This window comes from Chrysochloris asiatica, unplaced genomic scaffold (genome assembly GCF_000296735.1).
Source record: "Chrysochloris asiatica unplaced genomic scaffold, ChrAsi1.0 scaffold00340, whole genome shotgun sequence".
Lineage (NCBI taxonomy): Eukaryota > Metazoa > Chordata > Mammalia > Afrosoricida > Chrysochloridae > Chrysochloris > Chrysochloris asiatica.
In genome coordinates this window covers 2467943-2489947 of record NW_006408858.1, presented here as the reverse complement: position 1 = coordinate 2489947, position 22005 = coordinate 2467943, and the positions used below count along the sequence as shown (strand labels likewise).

Below are 22005 nucleotides of genomic sequence, written 5' to 3'. Positions count from 1 at the left end.
TTTTTCAATCTGAAGGAGCAGAAAGCCTCATCTTTATCCTGAGTGGCTAGCAGCAGGCTGAAACCGACAAGCAGTAATTACTGTATGGAGCCACAACGCTCCTTACAATAGCTAATATTCGCTGACACTTTGTCTTTACATACTTTTTTTTTTTTTGGTTCTTTCTGTCATACCATTTAATTGCTGTAATCTCCTTGGAGGCCTGGATGTTATCATTTTAAACCTTGAGAAAACTAAGTTTTCAAGAGGCAGATCACTAACTCAAGGTCACAAATGTGGGCAATGTGCCGTCTCATCTCCACTGACAGCACTGTCTCAGTCTCACCGGCTTACTTTAGTGAAAAACAATATGTGGCTAGTAGATTTTACCCTAAGTATGTCAGTGTTGCATTAGGCAAATTTCCTGCACAAGACCTTTTTAAAGTGTTAAGGAGCAAAGATGTCAGCTTGAGGGCTACTAAGGTGCACATGACCCAAGCCATGGTATTTTCAATAACCTCATATGCATACGAAAGCTGGACAGTAAATAAGGAAAACTGCAGAAAATTGATGCATTTGAATTATGGTGTTGCAGGAGAATATTGAAAGTACCATGGGCACCGAAAGAACAGATTTGTGTTGGAAGAAATGCTCCTTGGAGGCCAGGATGGCCATACTTCGTTTCTCATATTTCAGACATATTGTCAGGAGGGATCAGTCGCTGGAGAAGGATATCATGTTTGGTAAGGTGGAGGGTCACAGAAAAAGAAGAAGATCCCCCGGCAAGATGGATTGGCAAAATGGCAGCATCAATGGGCTCAAGCGTGGCAACAATTGTGAGTTTGGCCCAGGACCAGGCAGTGTTTCATTCTGTTGCATAAACGGTCGCTATGAGTCGGTACTGACTTGATGGCACCTAACAACAACAACAAATTTCAGGATTGAATCACAATTCTCTTCCCAAGTTCATCCACTTAACAGCCTCGAAAACCTTATACAGGGTCAATATGAGTTGAGTCAGAAGTGACTCAATGGCACTTAATAACAACATTGTTATCATTATGAGCCTTGGTGGCCACTAGGTTAAACATTGGGCTGCTAACCACAATGTTGGTAGTTCAAACCCACCACCTGCCCTGTGAAAGAAAGATGTGGCAATTTGCTGCTGTAAAGATTTACAGCAGGTGTGGGGAAACTTTTTCTGCCAATATTTATAACATCATTCACAGGCCATACAAAATAACCAATTTAAAAATTAGCCTGCTATATTTGGTCAGGAGTCCTGGTGTGGTACTTTGGGATAAAGCACTGGACCCCAAAGTTAGTTTGAACTGCAAGGTTGGCAGTTGTGCCTCAGAAACCCTACACAGGATTGCTATGAGTTGGCATCGACTCAGTGGCACATAAATATTTGGTCAAGGAGTCTGGTGTGGCACTGTAAGATAAGAACTAGACTGCAATGTTGGTTTAAACCAGAAGGTCAGTGTTTCAAACTTACCAGCCGCTCCTAGGAAACCCTAAACAGGGTTGCTATGAGTTGAATCGACTTGACAACACTTAACAACAAACATGATGGCTGGAACAATGGTTGCCTTGGCTGGGCCAGACCAAATGATTTCATGGGCTGGCCATTCTCCACACCAGATTTACAGTCTTGGAAACCCTAGGGAGCAGTTCTACTCTCTCCTATAGGGTCACTGGGAGTCAGAATTGATTCCACAGTAGTGGATTTGGTTTTGATTTTTGATATCATTACTGAACTTAACACTTAACTTAGCAGTCCTGGTGTGGCACTGTAGAGTAAGTACTGCACTACTTACTAATCACAAGGTCAGAGATTCAAACCCATCAGCTAGCTGCTCCTTGAAAACCCTATACAGGGTCGCTGTGAGTCGGATGCCTCGGGAACACAACCCAGGCATTAGCCAGGAGGCATAAATGCTGGAGCATAAGCATCTGCGATGTGGAACCCCTGATTTCGCTCCGCACTTCAACAACCTGTCAGTTAATTGTTGAGGAACGCCTGCTGGCGCCCTGGTAGTGCATAGGGCTAAGCACTCAATAGCTAACCAGAATATGGTTCAAACCCACCAACCGCTCCTCGGGAGAAAGATGAGGCAGTCTGCTCCCGTACTCTGTCCCATAGGGTTGCGATGAGTCAGACTCGGTCCGACGGTGGCAGTGGATTTGGTTTGGTTTGAACTTCTGTTACATGTCCAGTTTGAGTGGACCCAAACAGAATGCTGAAGGAGTTCACAGTCCAACTAAGAGAAAACGCGAGCCATGCCCCCGACCAACAGAAAGAGACCCGGCCCAGGTCGGGTGACTTAGCATCTCCGCTGCCATCCCGCCCCGTCCCACCGCCTCCCGGCACCATTTCTGGGGTCAGACCCGGCCGCACTCACCATGGTTGACACCTTCGCCTCGCAGGCGCCGCTTCCTGAAGAGAACGTTATTATGAGAGCCCAACGATCTGGCACAGCCTCGGCGTTCACAACCACCGACACTACAACAGACGCGACGCCACAGAGGCTCACCGGAAGTGACGGACTTGGAATCCGGACAGCGGAATGCCGAGGTCAGGGGTCGACTGCAAAAGAGAAAAGAGTCATATCAAAGAGTCTGGGGTATCAAATTTCACAGAAATAAACACTAGAAGGCCATTTAATAACTGGATATCAATTCGAGATTATTTTTCTTATTAGTCTAAATTACATCTTGATAATACGCCCCTCAAGACAAATTTGGTATGACCCATTCCCTTTCCTGACTACACTACCCAGATTTCAAAGAGACTTCCGGCCTATGAGTCCGTCATCGAAAACACAGATGTAGTGAACGCTACATCCTCCTTTGACTTAGAGGTGGAGCCTATTCGAAATGTAAAAAGAACGCACTCATTCTATATATAACTAATTTAATATATTCATGAAAATGTTTTTTCCTGAAGTTCCAGTGAGAAATAATAGTCCTCTCTTCCCAAGGTAAACATATCTACCGAGACTCGAATTCCTGGGTAAAAGGGCAGTCAGTGTTTGCGTCCAGCCAAGTTTTCACGCTCCGTGGGGGAGGACCGGGTCGGGTTTCTCCGACTACGAATGGTGGGGCCTTAGTGGTTGCCCCCAGGATGGCCCAATCAGAAAGGAGGGCGGGCTAAGACCTGAGCAGCAATTGATTGGCGGCCCCTTGACCAATTGGAACAGTCCTACTTTGGCGGGAGTCTTGACCTCCGTCAGGACTCTCAGAATCACAGTTCTTGTGCAAGGGGTCTGGCCACCGTGGACATGTTTGTGTCTGATTTCCGAAAGGAGTTCTATGATCTGGTCCAGAGTCAGGTGAGATCTTGTTGGGAGCAATGGTTGAGGGGGAGAGGCCGCAACTCGGGGCGCCCAATTTAGCCTGTATTTTCTTCTTCCCGGACAGAGGGTCCTTCTCTTTGTGGCCTCAGACGTGGACGCTCTGTGTGCCTGCAAGATCCTTCAGGTAAGCCCCGCGGACCCGGGGATGGAGGGGATAGGGCGGGCTGTGGGGAGCAGAATAGAGAGGCCCCCCTCCATTAGCCCCCAGGTGACAACAGAGGCTGGGGTGGGGCTGGGGCCACAACAGCTGCAAACTGAGGAGGTCACCACCCAAGCTAAATGGTGAGAGGTAGTTTAGAGGCGTATTGGTAAAAGGTGGGATGGCTAGTTAATATTTTTACAATAACCTAGGCGAAAAGTAGTTGAATTGGAGCAAAACATAAGATTTAAACTTAGAGTGGTCTGTGAAATGTGAGATTTGACAAGAGACCCATCTGACAACTGAGGGCAGGGTGGTGTTATAAATGATGCTGGAAATAAAAGATGAGTGGTCTATTAGGAAGGAACCTGGTGGTGCTGTGGGTTAAGCATCATGCTCCTAACTGCAAAGTTGGCAGTTGGAATCCATCAACCCTTCCCAGCGAGAAAGATGAGGCTGTCAGCTTCTGTAAATATTGATAGTCTCAGAAACCATAAGGAACAATTCTACTCTTTTTTACAAGGTTGCAATGAGCTGGAATGGATGCCAGGACTCTAGCCTTGGGTTGTTTTTTGTTTTGTTTTTTTTTTAATGGCTTGATCTTATTAGTTTAGTCCTAATTTAAATATGATGGCACATTTGCATAAGCGTTGGTCAAGTCCTTTAGTCAGAAGCTTCTCAGAAGACCTGGAAGTAAAATTGGGTTTTTCTCCTATATATTACTTTTGTAATTTTCAAACTCTCAGCAAAGTGGACAGAGGGATACAGTGCACACTCATAGGCCTACCACCAAATTTCTCCTATTATTATTTTGCTAACCTTGCTCTGGAGTCTCCAGGTGCTAATGGTTAAGCACTCAGCTACTAACTAAAAGGTTGTCAGAATTCACCTAGTGGTGCCTCAGAAGAAAGGGCTGGCAATCTAGTTCCAGAAAATCAGCCACCAAAAACCCTGTGGAGCACAATTCTACTCTGACATGTGTGGGGTTGCCATGAATCTGAATCAACTTCATGGCAACTGGTTTTAACCATGTCCTGGTAGTTTTGTGGGTTAGGTGATGGACTGTCAACTGAAAGGTTGGTGGTTCGGACCCATCAGCTTCCTCAAGGACCAATAGTTTCGGGAAACCTGGAGCAGTTCTCCCCTGGCTGGGGTCACTATGAGTTGGAATCAACTGGACGTCAGTGGGTTTTTAACATGCCATCTCTCTCTACTAACTGTATAACCAATCTTGGTGCTTTTCAAAGGAACTTACAGACATCCTAAACAAGACACTTTGACAATGCTTTTTCCCCAGGCCTTGTTCCAGTGTGACCATGTGCAGTATACGCTAGTTCCAGTTTCTGGGTGGCAAGAACTTGAAACTGCATTTCTTGAACACAAAGAACAGGTAGGAAAGATAAATTGTGGCATAATTAGCCTTTGTTATTCCACTGTTTTAACATTTTTTAACACCTAGCATTCTCTCTGATTCCATAATAGAAAGAATGTATATGGAAGTGTCTACTATATTGCGCAAAGCAGAAGAGAAATATATAATGTCTGAGGGGGCTTCAAAAAGTTCATAGAAAAATGGAAATAAAAGATAAGAGAATTTTTCCACAAACACTTGTGTGAAGCCTTTTCATGTACAAATAACTTACCTTTAAATTGTGGAATCACAGTTTTAAAAAGAAGAAAGAATAGTAAAAATTGATTACAGAAATTTCACTGTGAGGGACATGAAATTTAGCAGTTTTTCATTTGACTGAATTAAAACTATCTTAGGATATACTACAATTTTTCATTATCTCTCCAAGTGAAAGTACCCTAGATTCCAACTTGAAATCTAACAACTTATCTTCTACCTTTGTAACTTAGGCAGTAGAGGCCAGGATTCTGTCTACCTCCATATGACCACAGGCGAGGTGGGCCATCTTGGACCACACAGGAGGGGACTGGGATGTGGCAGAGGGCCCCTTTGTCCCTGGCCATGTGACACTGCTCTGGCAGAGAGAAATCCTGGCCTGGTTTCTCATCATCATATGAGAGACCTTTGTCAGTGCAGTATTTGTAAGGAAGGGTTAATGTTGGAAGAAGTACAGCTGGAATGCTCCTTAGAAGTGAGGTTGGCGAGACTTTGTCTCACATTCTTTGGAGCAGTTCCTGCAGCAGGACATCATGCTTGATAAAGTAGAGGTCAGTGAAAACGTGGAAGATCCTCAATGAGATAGACTGACACAGTGGTTACTACAATGGGCTTAAACATAGCAACGATTGTGAAGCTAGCAAGGACCGGGCAATTTTGTTCTGTTGTACATGGAATTGCTATAAATTAGAACCAGCTAACATAGCACCTAACAATTGTTGTTGTTGTTAAGTACCATTGAGTCAGTTCCGACTCATAGTGACCCTGTATAGGGTTTCTAAAGAGTGGCTGGTGAGCTGAACCACCAATCATGCAGTTCAAAGCAACTTTGAAGCCCCCTCAAGTGTGGCAACAGTAGTGAGGTTGGCCCAGGATCGGACAGTGTTTCATTCTGGTGTGCATAAAGTTGCTGTGGGTCAGTACCGATTCGATGGCACCTAACAACAACGACAGATATTATTAACCTAACAATAACATGAGAGTATAATCATCGTGGTTGTTAGGTTAGTGTGCTCAGCACCAATGAGCCAGGAGCATTCTTGGAGTCCCTTCTGGTAAGTTTGATATTTCTCAGCAGAAGGCCTCAGATGCCTACTGCAGAGAAGGTCAAGAACCTCCTTGGTAAGCTGACTTTATAGTATGCTTCTTCTTTCTGTTTGCAGTTCCGTTACTTCATCCTCATAAATTGTGGAGCTAATGTAGACCTATTGGATATCCTGCAACCCGAAGAAGATGCCATATTCTTTGTGTGTGACACCCACAGGCCTGTCAATGTTGTGAATGTGTACAATGACACCCAGGTAACAAGGCCTTTGGGCTTGGTATTGGTCCCTACCCCCTCAGTTTTATTCCATCCACTCATCTGTACCTTTTTATGCCATGTACAGAGTCCTGTCTTGTGTTCTTAGCAAGCTTGTATCTGTCTCCCCTGTGGGCATGTCAGCAACCTAAGGATGAGGACCTGGTCTTGTTCATCTTAGATGAGACACATGACACCTGAAATGTGAGGGCTCTCAGAAAGTGTGTGTGCTATTTTTGACCTGGGAGGTGTTGAAGGAGCCTTGGTGGTGCTGTGGGTTAAGTATTGGACTAGTAACCGCATAGTCAGTGGTTCACGCCCATCAGCTGCTTGATGGGACAAAGATGAGGTTGTCTGCTTCCATAAAGATTTACAGTCCCAAACCCTAGGAAGCAGTTCTCTCTGTCCTATAGGGTCTCTATGAGTTAGGATTGATAAGATAGTTTTGGTTTAGAAGGTATCTCCCTATGAATGGGGCTAGGCCCAGTTGTGCATACCCAAGGATCATGTGAGAACCAGCAGAGAGGCTGATGTGAGAGGTTCCAGTGACCCTAACACAGCTCTTAATGATCTGACCCTGGAACCCCTCAACACCCTCAGTTGATTGTCTCAGTTTACAAAGTGCTCAGCATTCGATTCTTGGAGCACTCCTCCAAGCAAGTCAGCTCAGCATTGCTTTTAGAGATGAACGTTTTATTTCCATTAGGGCTTACACCTCTTCCTGATCTCCATCAGAAGCCCAGTTGTGGATGTTCATTTTGTTGGCTTGGTGTGTGACATGAGAGGGATTGACAGCGGTAGTTCTCAGATTTCCCTAAGTCCTCCATAGAGTGTGGTGCCAGGCCAATCGTTCACTGAGTGGAAATCCACACACATAAAATGCCAGCGAAGTCTGGCACTCAGACAGAGGCATTTGCAGATACAGAAAGCCTACCAGTCAGCTAGCCAGGAAAGGAAAAGATTCTGAATTCTCTGTTGAGAGACTTGTTGTTTTTTTTGTCTTAAACATAGATCCAACTACTCATCAAACAAGATGATGACCTGGAAGTTCCCGCCTATGATGACATCTTTAGGGATGAAGAGGAGGATGAAGAACACTCAGGACATGAAAGTGATGGGTCAGAGCCCTTGGAGAAGCGCACACGGTTGGAAGAGGTGTGGTTTGGGACTTTTTACAGGGATCCTGAGGTCAGGGGTCCATCCCAGTTGGAGCGTGAGCTTGACTGGGCCCAGGCATAACTTGGGGGCAGCGGACTCAGTGCCGAGTGGTGCAGGCAATAGCTTGGACTGAAGGACTCTGTCTTTCCCTGGCTGCATGGCCTTGACAGATGACCCAGTATCTTTTCTGTGTTGTAGAGCCCCATCAGAATGAAACAGAATGTAGGAAAGCCTGCTTCTACTCCTAGAGAACAAGTGATGAAGAGAAACATAGGAGCCCTGATGGCATAGTGGATTATATGTTGAGCTGCTAACTCCAAGGTCCATGGTTCAGACTCACCAGCTATTCCACAGGACTAAGATGAGGCAGTCTGCTCCCATAAAGATTGTTGTCATTGTTGTTGAATGCTGTTGAGTCATTTCTGACTCATAGTGACCTTGTGTAGGGTTTCTGAGGAGTGACTGGTGAGTTTGAACTACCGTCCTTGTGGTTCAAACCAACCTCGCAGTCTAGTGCTTTATTGTACAGTGCCACACCAAGACTCCCCATAAAGATTCCAACCTTGGAAACAGTAGGGAGCAGTTCTACTCAGTCCTTAGAGGGTTGCTATGAGTCCAAATCAACTTAGTGGCAGTGGGTTTGGTTTTGGTTTAGAGAGACAATAGGGAAATAACAGTTACCACACACCATCTGTCCCTACTACCACTTCGTTCAGGCTGTGAAGTGACCGAGTGAGAAGTTGTGTGGCCACAGTCTTCAACTGGGCCGTGTTCCAGACGGTCACTCGGGAAAGCAGCTTGTATGCCAAGATGTGAGTGCTATGTGCCACATGGGCTTGGGTCCTAGCTGCTTGTCGACCTGGGGCCAAGCCTGTGGAAGGGCACTGCTCAATACTGGCTGCTGCTGCTTTTGGAGGTAGAATTGCAGGTGGGAGGCCATTCTTCCTCAGAAAGGAAGAAGATCTTTATTCTGGCATTCTTTGGTGCTGTTTGAAGAAGTTCAGGTTCCCATTCAACAGTTTCTACGTACTACTTAGTGACATTGATGATGTCCTTCACAGTGCATGAACATTCTCATGATTTCTATTCAGGTTGTTCCATTTTCATTCTCATCTTTGTTTTCAAGCCATTATTGGCTATTTGGTCTCATATAGCTGATATTTTAAAGGAACACAGTACTTATTGGTGATATTTATTATTTCTTGAGTGCGTCTGTTATTTACCTACAAGGTGACCTCTGGGGTTACCTTCAGTTCCTAATTTGAAGAATATCTCAGGGAACTAGTGTTGGGGAGTCCTCCATTCTCAGCCAGTATGGTAGGTCTGGTTTTATGTTGTTGTTGGTAGGTTGGTTCTTATTAAGATTCTGTTCCACATTTGTATCCCATTGTAATGATGAGTATAGGACCAGACAGTGTTTATTTCTGTTGACCATGGGGCTGCTGTGAGTTGGAACTAGAAGTAGCATCTCATTCTGGTCTCAGGGTAGTGAGGCCATGGTTTGTATAGACCAGACATTGTCCTGTGAACCAGTTTCATTTGTTAGTGAACTAGTTTCTTCTTTGAGTTTTTGGTTTCTTTCTTTCTCTTTTGCTCCAGATGAATCGAGGTCAATAGATGTATATTAGATGGCCCTTTGCAAGCTCTTAAGACCCCAGATAGCACTCACCAAACTGGGATGCTGAACATAATTTTATGAACTATTTTAATGTAATTGACCAAAGTGTTCCATGAGACCCTGGTCCTCTCCTTCACACCCAGGTGTGTGTTTATATCTAAGAAGCATCCATAACTACTCACTGTGTGCTTTATTGTATATCTGAACTTATATGCATACGTTGCTATTATGTGCCATCAAGTCAGTTTCAACCCACAGCGACCCTATATAAAGTTTCCGTGGAGCAACTGTTGAGTTTGAACCACCGACCTTGCAGTTCAAACTGACTTTTCAGTCCAGTAACCCACAGCACCACACCAGGACTCCATACATGCATATATTTCCGTAAATACACATACTTGTGCTATCAACTTATATACGACTATGTTGTTGTTGTCAAGTGCTGTTGATTGGGTTTCCGAGGAGCAGCTGGTGGGCTTGAACTGCCAATCTTGTGGTTTGAAGTCTAGTGCTGATCCTATAGCGCCACAACAGGACTGTTGTTGTTGTTAGGTGCCATGGAGTCAGTAGCAACTCATAGGGACCCTATGCACAACCAAACGAAACACTGCCCGGTCCCAGGCCAACCTCACAATTGTTGCTATGTTTGAGCCCATTGATGCTATCGCTGTGTCAGTTCATCTTGCCAGGTGTCTATTACTATAGTCACATTTATTTGGTAGTTTTCGCTTATGTTTTCGAATTATTATATGCTATAGCAGCGACTCGACGGCACTTAACAACAACAACAACATAGCAGCTACCAACAGGCTTTTTCGGTGTTATCTTTTTTCTTTGCATATTTTACTGACATCTTTTACCTTCATCAGTCTGTGTACACATCACTCTCACTTGTTACCTTTTCCATCACCAAAAATAGTAAGTATCTACTGTCTAGAGAGTGAGCTCTTCCCAGTCCCTGGTAACTACTAATCATCACTAGTTTCTGTGTATTGACCTGTTCATATGAGTTCATATGAGTCATTTCATACAAGTGAGAACACAATGCTTGTATTTTTGTGATGAACTCAACAGAATGCCTCCAGTTTCATCCACATTCTAAGATGTTTCAGGAGATCAGTTTTCCTTATCGCTGCATTGGGTACCATTGTATGTATGCACTGCATTTTTCTTGACGATTCATCCACCGATTGGCACTAGGTTGTTTCCAACTTCGTGCTGCTGTGAATAATGCTGTCATGAACACAGATGTGCATGCATCTATTCATTCTTCACTTTCTTGGGAGTCTTTTGATGCATCAAGGTTTTTCATTTTAATGAAGTTCTGTTTATCATTTTTTTGTTGTGGCTTGTTTGTGTTTTTGGTGTCATAGTTAAGGTCCATTGTCACAAGTACTCGAAATTTTACCTCTGTGTTATCTTTGAAGAGTTTTATGGTTTTAGCTCTTAAATTTATGATACGGTTCTCATATATAAGGTAGGGGTCTTATTTGTAGTGCTTTTAAATGCACCTTATTTAGATTTTTTAGTGACAGTTCTAGATATTAGGAGTCTTGGAGGCACAATGGGTTTAGCATTGGGCTGCTCACTGAAAGGCCCGCAGTTTGAATTCACCAGCCACTCTGCAGGAGAAAGATGAGGATGAAGCAGTCTGCTTCCATAAAGATTTATAGCCTGAGAAACCATATAGGACAGTTCTACTTTGTCTTACAGGGTCACTGTAAGTCAGAATCAATTCTGGCATTGAGTTTGGATTTTTTGTTTTGTTTTTTTGATCTGGTGTGGTAGTTGTATGCTGTGGAGTTGGTTCCGACTCATAGTGACCTCGTATAGAGTTTGGTGGTTGTGTGCAGTGGAGGTGGTTCCAACTCACTATGACCCTGCCTGTATAGGGTTTCCAAGGTTGTGAATCTTTACAGGAACAGAAAGCCTCATCTTTCTCCCACAGAGCAGCTTGTAGATTTGAATTGCTGACTTTTCAGTTAGCCCAATGCATAAGCACTACACTACCAGGGTTCCTTTATATAGGGTTTCTGAGGCTGTAAATCTTTATGGGAGCAGAAAACTTATATTATATGCAAAATTTATCTACTGGTGTCCTCATTTTATTGGTTCAAATAAAATGTAGAAACCTTACTTCCCCTTAAATCTCTTTATGCCCCCTTGTTTCTGATATAATTTTCTCAAATATTCCCTCTACATAATTTAGAACCACATAGATTTATTGTTTACTTCAACCATTAAACATATAACACAATCTTACTGTACTACCCCACATTTTATTATTATTATTATTATGTTCATCTTTTCTTCACATTCCAAAGTTTTCTTTTTTAAAATACTTTTCTTTCTGTCTGCATCATTTCCTTTAGCTGTTACTTTAAGGTGAGTTGGTACCAATTTCCATTTTCTTTCTGAGCATGTCATGATTTTCCTTATTGGGCATAGGATCCAGGGTTGACAGTTCCGTTATTTTAGGAAATGTTGTGTCAATTCTTTTGGGTCTCCGTGGTTTCTGATAAGAACTCTGCAGTCATTCACATCGTCTTTGCGATTCAGGTAAGTTATTTTTCTTTTGCTCTTGTCAAGTTTTTTGTTTATTGTGGTTTTTTGTTTTGACATAGTTTTTCAGAGTTCACTTACAATGTGTTAGTGTGGATTTCTTTGGGCCTTTCCTGTTTGGGGTTTGTTCAGCTCCTGAATACACCAACTCCTCACTCATCAACCATCTTGTCTGATATTTCACATTTATGACAACAGTAGAAAATCTATTGTCCAACTATTTTGCACATTAATGACATACATTTGGAAGTAATAAGTGTCAAGGTGTTAGGTAAGAAGAATGCTGGCTGTCATTGCCATGGTTGGTTATTTGTCTACCTGGCTGGGTCCTGAGTCTTAGTACTTGGGAAGTTATGTAATTTAGCAGCTATGTTATGATGTGATCATCTTCCATTGTGAAATCTGATTTGGTGGTGGTTGTGTGTTATCAAATCAGCTCTGACTTGTATAGGGTTTCTGACACTGTAAATCTTTATGGAAACATAAAGTCTTATGTTTCTTCTGCAGAACGGCTGGTGGACTCAAATTGCTAACCTTGTAGTTAGCAACTGAACACATACCCACTCTGCTACCAGAGCTCCTTGTATTATCTGTTTTTTTATAACTCTGATTTTCACATAAAAGCCTGGTCTCTAGAACCAGGTTTAGGTCTCTTGCCAAAATTTCAGCCATTATTTCTTTGTGTACCTGATCAGCCCACTGTCTTTCTTTTCTCCTTCCAGGGACCTACAACATAAATATTACATCTTTTGTTATAATACCACTAGTCCTGAGGAGTATTTTCAGCCTGTTTTCTCTGTTGTTCAGACTGGTAATATCTGTTGTTCTCTCTTCCAGTTAACTGACTCCTTCATCTCCTCATTTCTGCTCTTGAACCCATTCTCTGAGCTTTGGTTTTGATCATTGCATCTTCCAGTTCTCACATTTTCATTTGGATCCTCCCATCTTCTGTTTCTTCACTGAGACTCTGTTTCATTGCTGAGGCTTTCGGCATCTTCATTTGCTTCAAGTGCATTTATAACTGCCATGGAAATGATGTGATCATGTTGTTGTTAAGTGCTGTTGAGTCAGCTCCAACTCATAGTGACTCTGTATAGGGTTTCCGAGAAGCAACTGGTGGGTTTGAACTGCCGACCTTGTGGTTTACAGTTCCTCACCAGGAGTCATGATTGTCATCATGACTGCTTTAAAATCTTTGTTGGAAGACTGACATTACTGTCATCTTGGTATAAGCACTTATTGATTATTCTTTTTACTCAGTTTGAAGTCTTCCTTGTTCTTGGTGATTTTTTCTATGAAACCTGAATGTGTACATATTATGTGATGAGACTCTGGGACTTACTCTGTTTTAGCTGGGGGCAGGACATGGACTCTTCTAGCAGGTGAAGCTAGAAGTTCAAGTTCCCTACTAGGCCTTTATTGACACTGGGTGACTCTTCATTACCAGTGAACAATAAAGGTTCTAGCTCCTCAGGCACTATTCTGGTGGAGTTGGGAGATGTCACAGCTCCACATGAATGGAAGCCCAGGCTCCTATTCAGCCTTTGCTGTTGGGTGGGGATGGGGCCCCAGTTTTTTAAGTGTTTGCCTGGACTAGAGCAGTTATTATCTAAAACTTTTCTGTCTTGTCTGGCTGTCCCCTTCCTCAGCCTGTGACTAAAGAAAAAAGACTTTGTTTGTGGCTTTTGTGTCTGTATCTGTCAGTACTTCCACGTTGTCGGCTTCTTCAGTTCCAAGTCTGGGATACATGAGGCAAGAAGAAAACTAGAAGCTTGTGCCCTCCAAAGCCAAGAATTTCCTTATATTCTGATATTTCTTTGTCTGCTATGAACTCACCACTGTGCCTGCCGTTTCTTGGGTCCTGACATCTAGCTGGTCTGCCTCCATCTCTCCATCTTGCAGGACCTTCTGTTGTTTGCTTTAAATATAATGTCCAGGGTTAGGGTTTGTGTTTAGTGGGAGATAATACATCTACTCCTTAGTCTCAAAAGCTGAAGTCTTGAGACCATGGGATTTTTGTTTTTGTTTTTTTTCTTATTTTATTAATTTAATTTAATATAGAAGACAGATAGAAAAACAAGCTATTTATATAATGTGACATAGAATAATTCATCTAAGACCGCTAAGAATGTGGAAGAAATAATTACTACTGATTACACTATAGGATAAGCACTGGACTGCAAATCACAAAGTTGGCAATTCAAACCCATGAGCTACTCTGTAGGAGAAAGATAACCTGTCTTCTCCTGTAAATATCTACAGCCTCAGAAACCCTATGAAAGGTTACTGTGAGTCAGAATCTACTAGATGGCAGTGGGTTTGTATGATTTTTATACATTATCTTGTGCAGTGGACACCTGGTGTGGTACTGCGGGTTAATGCACTGGATTGCAAGGTGAGGCCATGGGTTTTGAAAAACACGTATGCCCTCATCCTTTGTTTAGAAAATTAAATGAGACAATTTGAAGAGAGACCGGCACATGGGAAAATGTAAGAAACGTTAACCATTTTAGGCAGTTGCTGGTAAGTCGATTCTGACGCCTGGCAACCCCATGTATGTCAGAGTAGAACTGTGCTCCATGGGATTATCAGTGACTGGTTTTCCAGAAGTAGGTTGCCAGGTCTTTCTTCTGAGGCCCTTCTGGGTGGACTTGAGCTGCCAGCCTTTTGGCGAACACTCAAGTGCGTTCACTGTGTGCACCACCTACAGATCCCTAAGGACCATCTGCTCTTGATTAATTCTGACAAGGACACTGTCACGAGGCGAGTGAGTGGCTGGTCCTAGGTCACATGGTGATGGGTGGCAATGGAAAGCACCCTGAGTGTTTAGCCTGGAGCCGAGACTTGTGGAGCTCGTTCCTTCCTCTGGCCACTGTCTAGGAGCCAACAGCACTCAGCCCCAAGATGATCCAAACTTTTCCTCAGGAGTCTGAGCTCAGTGGTCTCTACCAAATCAGACCATTCTCAGACTGTGAGGCTCATTCCCTGGCATCTTGTTCTCTTTGTTCCCGGGCCAGGAAATAGCCGAGCAAACCATGAAGAGGAGGCAGCGAAGAGCATGGGAGGCCCAGAGGTGAGTTAGCACCAGACAGTTTGCTTCCCTGCATCTGATAGCAGTACCCTCACAAACAGGAGCCTGCTCTTCCTAAAGGACTGTGCTTCCACCCTTCCCTGTATCTTCCCAGGAGATTGTGCAGTTTCTTCATTTGAGAGTAACATCTAGTTTAGAACCCAGAGCTCTGGCTTCTGGACTGAGTATTTGGCCGCTGCATGTTGAAGGCTCTGGGTCACCTGTGCCTGTACATGGCTGGCCTCGCTCAAAATTGTCCCACATATGAGGCATCTGTTAGGGGTGATGGCCTCTGGTTCTGATTCTTTAGAAAGTTTTCCAGATGTAGATGCATGAAATAGTGCCAAATGGGTAGAATTTTTCATAGAAACCTCCGCAAAGGGAACTAAGCTATCCACAACACAACTTCATATCGCACATTATAAAATTGGAGCATTTCAAAATAAAAGCAGGGGAGCAATCATTCTAGCTCAATGTGAGCCTGCTACAGTGTCCTTGGGCTGTGTATGGCCAGTGAGGGGAGACAGTGCCTTCCCAAGTCCAGATTCCAGATCATTTTTAAGAGTGTACAGGTGGGGTTCAGAAAGTTCATGGAAAATTCTGTTATCTTTTCATTCCATTTTCTTACACATTTTTTACAGACCCTTTATATAGTAAGGATCTGTGTTCTACAGGCTCGGGAAAAATACACCTAGGTACAATCCCTACTGGAGCCACATATTATATCAGAAGTTCCCAATGTGGGAAAATGTGTATATTGGAAGTGTTTAGTTAGTTTTTGTTTTGTTTTTTAATTTAGTGGGAAATTCCAACACAGAGCAACAACCAGCCCCTGTTGAGGTTACAGACCATACACTAAGTTATTCTCCAAGCACTCTTTGAAAGTAAATTCTTTTTTTTTTTTTTTTAACTTTTTATTGTGAGGTAAAGGTTTACAGAGTAGGTCAGTATTCCATTCAGCAATTCAGAAACATTTTGTTTCCTGTCCTGTCCTTGATTGCCATCCTCTAATGTGACAACCCTCATCCCATTTCCTCCCTGTGTTTTCTGTTTCCATTCTTTCTCTTCTAACCCAACTGATCTTTGACTTGGGCAAATGCTGCCCTTTTGATCTCACATGATGGATTATTCAAAAGTTTGTGTGCCCACCGCCCCAGTGTTATTATTCCCCTTAGAGACCTGTCTGTTATTTAGCTGAAAATTGAGCTGTTGTGGTGATTTCATTTCCAGACCTGAAAGGTGACTTAGGGCCACAGAGTCTTGGGAGGTTCCACCAGTCTCCATCTGACCAGTAGGCAGTGACTTTAATTATGTTATCTTTTCATTAAGACAAATCTATTGATTTATCTTAATGTTCTGGTCACATGGTGGGTTATATGTTGGGCTGCTAATTACAAGGTGAGTAGTTCAAACTCACCATCCACTCTGTGAGAGAAAATGTTTATTTTTGTAAAGATCCACAGCTTTGAAAACCCTAGAGGGCATTTTACTCTGTCCTGTTGGGTCTTTTTTTTGAGTCAGAATTGACTCAGTGGCAGTGGTTATGTTCTTTTTACTATCATTTTTCTATGAATTTTTTGGATCCCCTTCATATGCATCTGATTTTGCCTTTTCCCTTAATGTAACCATTTTACACAGTTCTTAATTGGCAAACGCTTCTGAAACATATACTAATTTGGCGTTTGCACACCAGGCTGCAGTGAATCACTCTGCCCTTGGATTTTTTTGTCTTGGGGTTCTGGGAGTTTTACGCAGCCACAAGTAGTATATGTCCATTTTACTGTGCCTTTTCAGCGCTACAAATACACATTCAGCCAGAGTCAGTGAGTGAAGGATTGGTTATTGCTGTCTGTTGCCATTGAGTCAGTTCCTACTCATGGCAACCCCATGTCTGACAGAGTAAACTGCTCCAGAGGACTGTCTTTTTTTTTTTTTTTTAATTTTTTATTGAGAATTATGTGATAGTTAACATGGGAGAACATTAGCTTTACATTCATCCTATCGTGTTGCCATGGTTACAGTCCCCTCCATCAATCAACCATCCAAAGGGTATACCCTGCAAGCCTGCCCCCAGTCATCAGCACACAGCCCCTCTCCCTCTCTGGTACTAGAGTCCCCAACTGCTCCATCTCTCCACATCATCGTCTCTACCACCATCTCTGGCATCACTGCTTCTCTGGGTAGGGTCCCACACTCGGCTCTTCTCCCTTCATGGTCCCAGGGAACTTCCGCTCCTGGACTGCAAAATCAACCATTCCCCTCCTTTTGCTGCAAAACGTCTACTTTTACATTTCCAGCCCTCACAATCAGTCCTGAGAACAATTATTCATTATTGTATTACAAGAGACCTATCCCCATCTGCTTTCATCAGCCCCACCCAGACAGATTGGATACTACTCAGTGGAGATTCTATCTTCCTCCACGCCCCCAGAGGGCTTTCTTGTCTGTCATCTTATCAGAGGCATTCTGGCTGGCACAAACAACCTGCTTCCAAAAAGTCACAGCAGTTCTACTATGCACCCGAGTTCCCATGAATCAGGATCTACACAATGGCAACTAACAATCACAATCTTATGGGAAAAGACCACCAGGCCTAGCTTCCCCATCACTGGGTGGTTCAAACCATCACCCTTTAAGGTAGCTTAGTGGTCAGACACAAACCATTTGCACTGGTCAGGGGTCGGTCAGAGCCATGATTTAATTTGCATTTCTTTTAATGTTGTCAAGTTTTAACATTTTTTCGAAAATATTATCCTTACTCTATTGTCTCCTTTTGACCACATGTATTTTATATCATTACAGAAGAGAAATTCTCTTTGACTATGAGCAGTATGAATACCATGGGACATCAGTAAGTATGAATATGTGTTTTTTTGTTATTATTAAGTGCCGTGGAGTCATTTCCCGCTCAGCAACCTTGTACAGAATTTCTGAGGCTGTACATCTTTTTAGGAGCATAAAACTTCTTTTTCTTGCAAGGAGCAGCTACTAGGCTCGTACCATCCACTGTGGTTCACAGTCCATAGTCTACAGAGCCACCTCACTCCCCATGAATATGTATAATTTACCATAAAATTCTAGCTTTGGGAGTAAAGTCCTGAAACCTGAGGAATGAACAAAGGTTTTGGACCTATGATAGCCTGTTTGAATTCTAGCTTCACAACTTTCCACTATGTGACCTTGGATAAGTGTTGTAGCCTCTTTGAGCCAAACTCTTCCCTCTAAAATGAAGAGAATTGTCCTCATTTCAGAGGCACCCAGGAGGCACTGGGTTTTTGCTCCTGGTGACCCCACATGTGCACAATAGAACGTAAGGTGTTCAAGGTTGTGATCATTTGGAAGCAGATAGTCAGGCTTTTCTTCTGAGGCATCTTTGATTAATAGCTAATCCCTTACCCTTTTGGGCCACCAGGGCAATTAGAATGAACTCAGTGGTAACTGGATTGGTTTTGGGTTTATTGTTTTTGCTTATCGTCAAGGAGACAGAGTACCACAGTTGACAAGTCTGTACTCTTCTCTGTGGAAGACGATAAGCTCTAGGTGTTCCATGGCCCCTGGTGGTGTATCTTCTAGAACAGGGTTTAGTGCAGAAAACCTACCAGTTGTCAATCCAATCAATGTTGGACTTGATGCAGGGACTAACGTAACCCTGTTGTTGTTAGGTGCCGCGGAGTTGGTTCCAACTCATAGTGACCGTGTGTCCAACAGAAGGAAACTGACAGTGGTTGCTGTGTGTGAGCCCATTGTGGCAGCCACTGTGTCAGTCCATCTCATGAAGGTCTTCTCTTTCGCTGACTTGCTACCTTACCAAGCATGGTGTCCTCTACAGACTGCTCCCTCCTGGTAACATGCCCAGGGAAGATGACATGAAGTCTCACCAGCTTCATAATCGTTGCTATGAACCCACTTGTGGTAGCCACTGCCCTGATCCGAGACAAGTAGCCTTAGAAAACAAGTTTCCAATAAAACACCCTGTGTTTAGTGGAGACTTGTTTTCTAGTGCTGTATGTCTGGTGTCCCTGTTATTGTGATGGTTGCATTGTCCTCTGAAGGTTCATCCTTTTGCCCTAACTGCATCTGAGCAGTTAGGTGGGAGGGTACTGATGCTCACTCAGAGAAGGCCACCCCCACAGTCCATCTTCCTCTTCTCGCCTCAACTTTTTTACACATGGCAACAGATACCCCTCGACCTCCAGACAGGATGCGGGTTCCCACATTTCAAGTCAAGGAGACTTCACAGTCTTCCCATCAGACACTGATCCCCCTTGTGGGCTCCCACCAAAACTCAGACCCTCTGCTCACAGGGAGTGAAATGCTTCCATCCAGACAGCCCTGTTAGGAAGAACTAACTCCCAAGTAGTCCCGAGACTTCTCTCCACCTCTGCTACTCAGATAACTGAAACAAGGCTCCCATCACGCTTGGCCTTCCTGGGAGTGTGTGCAGGCCATCAGCCAGCTGTCAGAAGGACACAGGGGCAGTGTCTGGGAGATGCCAGGATCACTGAGGGACCACAGAACTGTGTGTAGAACACCATCCCAGTCCTGCTGCTACCCTTTCTGTAGGGAGGGCACAGAGTTACTCAATCTTACTCTCCTTGGGCAAGTGAGTACTTGGTCCCACATAGTGTTCTGACTCAGCAGTTCCCTAGTGTGTGCCCCTCTGCAGGTGTGGCTGTCCCTGGTCTCAGGCTTCTGTGTTTTCTTACAGTCGGCCATGGTGATGTTCGACTTGGCGTGGATGATGTCCAAGGATCTGAATGACATGCTGTGGTATGTAGTAGCCCCTTGCTAGTGTCAGTAGAGATTAGTGCCCCCTTGAAGCTTCCTCCTCTAGGCAGCTCTGCCCTGCAGCAGGGACAGGGTCCTGGAGGAAGGCATCCTCATCCTTACCAGGCACTCCTGACATTGCCCCGTTCTGGGAATGCTTGCAGCCCCAGTTTTTTCCTGATGGTATGATGCTAGGTCATGCCACATAGAGGGTATGTGATGAGTCGGGAGCTGGGACTCTGATGCTGCTTCCCTGCTTGCTAAATTTGGGTAACCACACAAAAATGAGATATAAATAAGGCATCCACTCAAGGATTTGCCATAAATGGCAGTAGCATCTGCTCCATGTCTACTTGCCTGCCAGCAATCTGGAACTGGGAGACAAGAACACAGGACCTGGCTCTGCCACCACCTGCCCTCTGCTCTGGGTTTTGTGAGCTAGCAGCCTGCTAAGGCCCGGCCCCTTCTGACTGCCCACAGAAGAGATCATGGTGGAAGACATGTTTTAAGTGTCTTTTTTGTCCCACTGTGTACCCACTGTGTTCACACTCGGGGAACGACCATTCTCAGCTCAGAAACCATCAGGGAACACACCAGGTGACACGAGTCACGCTTGTCATGGGTTGATCATCATTGTCTGAGCTGAGTATGGTGTTCGGGTTAATGTGCTGGACTGCAAGGTCAGTTTGAACTGCAAGGTGGGTGGTTCAAGCTCACCAGCCGCTCCTTGGAAACGCTATACAGGGTCACTTTGAATAAGAACCAACTCAATGGCACATAACAACACCAACATAGAGACAGATTCATCTCAAGACCATGACTAACAAGGTTGTAGAGGCAAATCCCAAGTCTGTGGTCAGACATCAGGCTGGAGTCTTCTCCTGACTCACATAGCTGCAGAGGAGATGAAGCCAAGATCAGCAGGTCAGACTCACCAGCTACAGAGGTTAAGGACTCCCAGGATCAACAAATAACATGGCTTATCTCCAAAGAACTGGAGGTTGCATGATGAGCCAGATCCAACAAAAAGCAAGAGAGCTCTGCCAGAGTGCCCAGATATATAAGAAACAGGTGGCACACCCCAAGGAAACCCTTTCAATGGATTAACTACTCAGCAGACCTCATGGAGATGATGACGTGGTGACTGCCAAACCACTGAGAATCCTGGTCCAGCCAAGTTAATGCACAACCTTAACCATCACAGTCGTCTTGGGGAGGTCAGGTTCCAACCTGGCTCCTTGTCTTCTTATTGAGAAAATAATTGGTCAGTGACCTTTGAAGACTTTAAAGAGACCAGCATAATGGGTTAAACATTGAGCTGCTAACCACAAGGTTGGTGGTTCAAATCCACCAGCCCTTCCCCGGGAGGAAGACAAAGCTGTCCATTCCTGTTCTACTCTACTCTACGGTCAATATGTGTCAGAATTGCCTCAATGGCAGTGGGTTTGGTTTAAAGTCTGTCATTCTGTGTTCCTGACATAAGACATTAGAATAAGTAAGTGGACATAGCAAGGGTCTGCTTGGTTCAAAGCAGTGGGTGGAGAATTGTCAGGCCAGCCCAGGCTCAGCCAACACCTCAGTACAAGTGTGTAAGTGCAGTCCTGCCCTGGTCCTCTCGTCACATTCTGGGACTGGAGGTGCAGCCTAGGCAGGACTCAGGCTGAGAGCGACAGGGAACCAAAACCCAGAGTGATGAGTGCCTGAGGGCCAAGGAGTAGTTCTGTTACAGCGGAGGTAGCTGGGTGGTGACAGCTAGAGCTAGGTTGGCAGCCTCTTGTTCTAAAAGTGCCCCATCTTTGTAAGGGGTGGCCCTGTGCTGGGAGCTCAGAGTTACCTCACTGAACCTCTCCACCTTCAGAGGGGAGACTGCCTGTGTCCAGTCCCTGCTGATGTGCATGCTGGCAGGACGTTCTGTGGATATCTGGCCAGCCATTACTTTGGGCTCTTGCTGCTCAGCTGACTCATGGCTTCCCTTCTCTGTCCAGGTGGGCCATCGTGGGACTGACGGACCAATGGGTTCAAGACAAGATCACCCAGTAAGGATGCACTCACTGTGGGCTCTCGGTGATTGCCTGTGCTGTATAGCCCAATGTGGCACCCTCACTATACTGACAATGTGCTTGGTAGTCCTGGGAGGAGGGCCTAGTGCCAGTGCTTTCTGGTGAAGTGTAGTCGGGAGGATGCCCTTCCACCCTCAAAGGGTCCACCAGGTGGAGCCAGAGGTGAGAGGAAAAAGCCACAAGAGTCCCTTTAGTGCCAATTCTTCGGTGAGGCTAGGAAAGTAGCTCCAGAGCCAGCAGGAAAAGGGCCCTGCTGTCTGGCGAAGGAGTTTGGGCTGGATGTTGAAGATAAAAGGGAAGCCAGAGAAGGCTTGAGGGAGGGAGGAGGGCTGTGTGAAACCAGCTCTTGGTGCTGCTGCTGCTCCT

At 44.5% G+C, this 22005-nt stretch overlaps 1 protein-coding gene across 3 annotated transcripts in view; it reads left to right on the top strand.

Moving 5' to 3' along the window:
• The first annotated feature begins 3194 nt into the window (after nt 1-3194).
• The window catches only part of CDC45 (cell division cycle 45), a 32710-nt gene continuing 13899 nt past the window's right edge, over nt 3195-22005 (top strand). The window contains exons 1-9 of one of the 3 annotated variants that reach the window (XM_006875833.1): nt 3195-3297; nt 3401-3462; nt 4775-4867; nt 6268-6405; nt 7416-7559; nt 14760-14815; nt 17615-17663; nt 19521-19582; nt 21565-21615. In XM_006875833.1, coding sequence (XP_006875895.1) covers nt 3264-3297; nt 3401-3462; nt 4775-4867; nt 6268-6405; nt 7416-7559; nt 14760-14815; nt 17615-17663; nt 19521-19582; nt 21565-21615 — 689 coding nt within the window. In that variant the 5' untranslated portion in view covers nt 3195-3263. Of the gene's footprint in view, nt 3315-3400; nt 3463-4774; nt 4868-6267; nt 6406-7415; nt 7560-14759; nt 14816-17614; nt 17664-19520; nt 19583-21564; nt 21616-22005 lie in introns of all 3 variants that reach the window. The other 2 variants (XM_006875831.1, XM_006875832.1) reach the window with 2 other exon arrangements.